This window comes from Cannabis sativa, chromosome 1 (assembly GCF_029168945.1).
Source record: "Cannabis sativa cultivar Pink pepper isolate KNU-18-1 chromosome 1, ASM2916894v1, whole genome shotgun sequence".
Taxonomy (NCBI): Eukaryota; Viridiplantae; Streptophyta; class Magnoliopsida; order Rosales; family Cannabaceae; genus Cannabis; species Cannabis sativa.
The window spans coordinates 74,055,039-74,061,224 of NC_083601.1; the positions used below are offsets into that span (position 1 = coordinate 74,055,039).

General features: G+C 40.6%; 1 protein-coding gene across 1 annotated transcript; it reads right to left on the minus strand.

Moving 5' to 3' along the window:
- Nucleotides 1–2,357: 2,357 nt before the first annotated feature.
- LOC133035801 (uncharacterized) lies at nucleotides 2,358–3,970 on the minus strand. Its single transcript, XM_061112096.1, has 2 exons — nucleotides 2,763–3,970; nucleotides 2,358–2,544 (listed from the first exon to the last, which is right to left on the minus strand). The coding sequence occupies exons 1-2, from the start codon at nucleotides 3,968–3,970 to the stop codon at nucleotides 2,358–2,360; spliced, it is 1,395 nt and encodes a 464-aa protein (XP_060968079.1).
- Nucleotides 3,971–6,186: the final 2,216 nt, after the last annotated feature.

The following is a 6,186-nucleotide window of genomic DNA, read 5'->3' on the forward strand; positions in this document are numbered from 1 at the left end:
ATTGGATTCAGCCGGTAAGAGACATCTGAGCAATGGCCCTGAGAATGATCGTCTATAGAGTTTCCCATTGCATAGTGTAAATATGGTTGCTTTAGCTCTTAGTTTTCTTGACTCGTTCTTGTCATGTGGAAGGGTTCCATTTTCTAGGTACCGCATTATTGGTGTCATCCAGTTGTCTTGTTGAGTCAGACTTTTTACATCTTCATTGGCTTTGCATGTCGCTGGCCATTGCATTATCCCCACAAGAATTGTGACTCCATCTTTGGTTTGAATAGATGAGCCGAGATTAGTAAGAGTGTCGGCGTGGTTGTTCTCTAGTCTTGACACTTGGTTAATGGTGAATTTTGTGAATCTTGAAATCTTGTCTTGAACAATCTGGAGGTAGGATGCCATTTTTGAATCTTTGGCCTGGTATGACCCGTTGAGTTGGTTTACGGTAAGTTGAGAATCTGACATGACTTCAATGGTTTTGGCATTCAACTCAATGGATAGGTCTAGCCCATCGATTAACGCCTCGTATTCAGCCTCATTGTTGGTAAGTTTGAAGTCACATTTGATTGCCCGTTGGATAACATCTCCTTAAGGGGAGGTAAGGACGATTCCTAGGCCATTCCCCTTGCTATTGCTTGATCCATCTACCGCTAGCATCCATGTCGAGTTTGTTTGCTCATTTAAGCATAATAATTCCTTTTCTACTTGTACCTGTCCAACACAAGAAAAGTCAGCAATAAAATCTGCCAATACTGTGACTTGATGGCTGTCCTCGGTTGATATGTTATGTCGTATTCACTGAGCTCAACAACCCACTTGGTCATGCGTCCAGAAAGTTCTGGTTTGTGTAGAATGCTACGGAGTGGGTATTGGGTCAGCACCACTATAGGATGACACTTGAAATAGGGCCTGAGCTTGCGCCCTGCTGTGACAAGTGCTAAGGCCAATTTTTCCAGCTGAGTGTATCTTGTTTCAGCATCTAGCAATGTCTTCAAAACATAGTAAATTGGTTGTTGCTTTCCTTCATCTTCTCGAACTAGTGCAGCCGCCGCTTCGAAACTTCCGTATACATGTACGTTGTTTCTCCATCCTTTGGCTTTGCTAGGAGTGTAGGCGGGTGAGATAGCTCTTGAGCTGTCTTAGCGCTTCTTCGCATTCCTCCATCCACACAAAGTCTTTGGTCTTTTTGAGAGTTGAAAAGAATAAGTGGCAACAGTCGGATGATTTTGAAATGAAATGGCTGAGTGCTGCTATCCTTCCGTTGAGATGTTGAATGTCTTTGATTGACTTTGGAGATTGTATATTTTTTATTGATCTTATCTGGTCTAGATTTGCTTCGATCCCTCTTTTTGTGAGGAGGTAACTTAAGAATTTTCCTGAAGAGACACCAAAAGAGCATTTAGTAGGATTAAGTTTCATATTGTATTTTTCTAATACCTGGAATGCTTGCTTGAGGTGATCGAGGTGATTCTCTGCTGCTAAAGATTTGACAAGCATGTCGTCGATGTAAACTTCCATCGTCTTTCTAAGCATATCAGCAAACATTCGGTTGACCAGCCTTTGGTACGTGGCACCTGCATTTTTTAGTCCAAACGGCATGACTTTGTAGCAAAAAGTCCCTCGCTCAGTTATGAATGATGTCTTTTCTTGATCATTGGGATGCATTAAGATTTGGTTATAACCGAAGAAGGCATCCATGAAACTCAACAATTCATGTCCAGCTGTTGCGTCTGCCATTATGTCGATGTGAGGAAGTGGAAATGAATCCTTTGGACATGCCTTGTTGAGATCAGTAAAGTCGATACGTACCCTCCATTTTCCATTCTTCTTCGTGACAACTACTACGTTTGCTAACCAGTCAGGATAGTCAACCTCTCTAACTAATCCCACGTCGATTAGTTTTTGTATCTCTTCATTTATCACCTTTTTGCAATCGAGTGCAAATTTACGTCTTTTTTGCCTGACCGGCGGGTAATCAAGGTCAACCTGCAACTTGTGAACAATAATGTTAGAATCAATACATGTCATGTCGTCATGGGACCATGCAAAGCAGTGATGGCGTTTGATTAGGAATTCGATTAGCCTAGCTCGAAACTCAGGTGTAAGCTTTGTTCCAATCTGGACTTTATGGTTTGGGAACTCCTTGCTAATACACACATCATCTAGGTCTTCCATAATGGGTTCATCTGGTGCAAAGGTCGGACTAAACTGTTGTAGTTGCTATAATGTTGTCGATTTCTCTTTAGCGAGTTTTGATAACAATCACGAGCAGTTTTTTAGGCTCCCCACATTTCTTTCACTCCCCACTTGGTTGGGAACTTGATCACTTGGTGGTATGTGGATAGCACAGCTTTCATGGAATGGATCTACAATTGGTCCAAGATTGCATTATAAGCTGATGGAGAGTCAACTACAAGGAACTTCGTCTGTAGGTTGACTCCTTCTGCAAAAACGTGGAGTATAACCTCGCTGACTGAGTGTTTCTGCTCTCCACTGAACCCAACCAATAATGTGGACTTGCGGATGATGGTGGCCTCGTCGATCCCCATCTCCCTGAGAGCATTCAAAAATAAGATGTTAATAGAGCTACCGTTATCGATCAGTATACGTTTAGTAAAACAATTCGAAATAAATAAAGAAATGACTAAAGCATCATGGTGAGGATTAAGAAAATTTCAAGCTTCGTCATCCATGAAGTTGATGGTTTGGCCGTTATAGGTTGTTGGTTGTTTCTTTGGTCTACCCTCTATCCGACTATTTCGCGTGCATGCCTCTTAGCGGCTGAGTATGTTATGCCGCTGACCTCTGATCCTCCAGAGATGACATTACATGTCCAGGTGTGCTGAGGTGGCTCTGGTGGTGTTATCAGCCTCTTGTCTGCTTCCGTCACGATCGTCTTTCCCTTGTCTGATAAAAAATCTCGCAATTGACCTTTGCACAAGAGTCCATCCACTTCATACCTTAATGCTACGCACTCTGGAGTGGTATGTCTGTGGTCATTATGAAATTCACACCACTTTGTCGTGTCGCGCATTGCTGCTGGTTTTTTAATCCTTTCAGGCCACTTGACTTGGTTTCCCATTCCCTTCATTACTACAACTACTTCGACAAGGCTAATGTTTAGGTTGTATTGAGGAATCGGTCCCTTGTCAGATTCCCTCATCCGTCGAGGTAGTGTTGTCTTGGCAATGTAATCCCTTGGTCTGTGTGATTGGGTGGAGTTCTCGCTATCTCTGTATGACCGTGATTTGTTGGTTGGATAAGGTTTTGAATAATGGTAGGACTGGCGTCGCTCTACCCTCTTTGGTACTCTACTGTCGCGAGAGTAAGAGTAGGATGTTGTCGATTGTCTATTGGATTCGTCTTCCTCCCACTTGATTTGCGCCCAAGCTTTGGCAAGCATGTCCTCCATTGTCTTGCATGGATATTTTGTCAATTCTTTGTAAAGGTTAAATTCTATCAGCATGCCTTTACGGAAGGCAGTAATGGTTGTGTCCACGTTGCATGTTGTGATGGAAACTTTTTCAGCATTGAATCTTGCCACATAGTCTCGTAAGGATTCGCCTCTCCTTTGTTTGATGCGGTATAGGTCATCTAACAGTGTCTCCAATTTCCTGCTGCTCGCAAATTGTTCTCCAAAAACATCCGTTAATTGAGCAAAAAAAGAAATCAAATTATTGGGTAAATTCATATACCATTGGAGGGCTGGGCTAGCCAAGCTAGACCCAAACCCCTTACACATGCATGCCTCGCGCAACTCACGAGGGATGGCGGCAGTGAACATCCTTTGCTTATAACTAGCTATATGATCATTTGGATCGGTTGTTCCGTCGTACATCCTCATTAATGGGAAGACAAGCTTCTTTGGCATCTCGACCAATGCAATGGCATCAACAAAAGGTGAGTCGGCAAAACTGCTAGGCAAACTTTTCTTTATTGGTGTTGGAACCCCTGGGATACGTTGGATCATTGCTTCCATCCCTTCGAACGTCTGAGCGATTGCTCATTCAATCAAATCCTCCTAAGCTAGAGTATGAATGGTGGTATGACATGCATCAACAGAAGATGGAATCAGATTGGAGTTTAGCATAACCTGTGTGGCAGTTACCTGTGATGGTGGGATTCCTTCAAGAGGAGACGTTGTTGAAGAATCAGATGTTGTAGTGCTAACCCCCAAGTTGCTAGTCGTTGGGAGGCTGACTGTAGGCAGGCCAGTTGTAGGAAGGCTGACCATAGGCAGACCAGTTGTAGGAAGGCTGACTGTAGGCAAGCCAGTTGTAGGAAGGCTGACCGTAGGTAGGCCAGTTTTAGGGAGACTGATCGTAGGCAGGTCATAGGCCACGTTGCTGGTCGTTAGACCTCCAGTGTTTGTCCCATCTGTTTGCATATCAGTATGTTCAGATTGTTGAGGTTGAGAACCTCCTACGACAGAATGACTTCCTAACATTAGAGTCGATGTCCCTCTGAGTGTTTACTGATCAGAGACTTGGGTCTCTGTTCTTATAGGAGTTAAGTCTAGTGATGCCATTGGTGTAATTGGAACTCGGTAACGACTTTGAGCAACACCAGGAGTCGTCATGGTAGCCTTCAGTGACTCCATTTGTGATTTTATTGCGGCATTTTCACTCTTAAATGTTGCGTTCTCCTCCTTAAAGGTTGCATTTTCTCGCTCAAGAATTCCAGTTGTGTTGGCTTTTATGCCCTAAATAAAACTCTATTTCAATGTAATCCATTTTATTCAACATCAATAAAGAAACAGAAGTATTTTTCATTCATTTGTGTATGTTTTGGTTCATGTTATCAATTGCTTGTCTATTTGATTTATAAATTCATCTGAAACCCTTTTCACATACTTGATCCTGTTTATTGTGTTGTCATCACATTGGAAAGTAAACATGACTATGTGAATAAAGATTCCTAGATTTATCAGACACAGGGTTTTACTGATATGATAATCTACAACAGAGTGTACTTGCATTTGGAGAAATGCTATGTTCTTTCCAGAGCATTGGTTAAAGTAAAGCTCAGGTTGGGTGCATGGAGTATGCATCGGAAGGGACCGATATTGAACTTTGACTTAGATTTATTAAACTTACCGTAATATCTATTCAAGTCAATATTGCCTAGTTGATCCTAGATCAAATGATCTTAATCCTATTATGATTACGCTCAATCTTAAGAGGTTATTCATGTTCTTTGATTTGTTAGTTAAGCCTACTTTTAGGTCAGGGTGATACGTACATTTTGGAAACACGGTAGTTCAATTGAGTGGAAGCGCTAACATATACATGGAATCTATAGCTTCTATCTGGCGAATAGTAAGTAAAGGATGATCTCCTTCGAGCTTGACCAAACGAAAATAAATGGTGGAGTACTCATTTCACATAAGATGAAATATCATTTATACGGGGTCAAGTGTTTTAAGGATAAAATACATTGTAGGGTGTAACGGTAATCTAATCCTTTTACAGTGTAGATCATTCATATACAGGATCATTGATCAAATTAGGATTATAACAATGGATAACTAATGATGTGTCTATATGGTGGAACATATAGAGCATTCTATATACTGATAGTGCAATTCTAAGTTCTATGCGTGGATTCAATGAAGAATTAATAAGTCAGTGAATTTAGGTTATAAATTCTTGATCTGCTTATTGGAAGCTCGGTTATATAGACCCATGGTCCCCCCACTAGTTGAGATAATATTGCTTGTAAGACTCATATAATTGGTTTTGATTAATCAATTATAATTCTCAAATTAGACTATGTCTATTTGTGAAATTTTCACTAAGTAAGGGCGAAATTGTAAAGAAAGAGTTTTAGGGGCATATTTGTTAATTATGATACTTTGTATGGTTCAATTAATAAATATGATAAATGACAATATTATTTAATAATTATTTATAGTTATCAAATAGTTAGAATTGGCATTTAAATGGTTGAATTTGAAAATTGGCGTTTTTGAGAAAAGGAGATGCAGAAATGATAGAACTGCAAAATTGCAAAAGTGAAGCCCAAATCCATATAGCCATGGCCGGCCACTTTTATAGGGTTTATCATCTGATATTTTCATTATTTTAATGCCAAATAATTCAAACCTAACCCTAGTGAATGCTATAAATAGATAGTGAAGGCTTCAGGAAATTTACACTTAACTTTCACACTTTCATTCAGAGAAAAACCTGAGCC

Coding starts and splice junctions, on each gene's coding strand:
- LOC133035801 (XM_061112096.1), bottom strand. CDS start 3,970: ATGGAAGCAATGATCCAACGTATCCCAGGGGTTCCAACACCAATAAAG. Junction 2,545..2,762: donor ACATACTCAGCCGCTAAGAG/GCATGCACGCGA, acceptor GAATGCTCTCAG/GGAGATGGGGATCGACGAGG.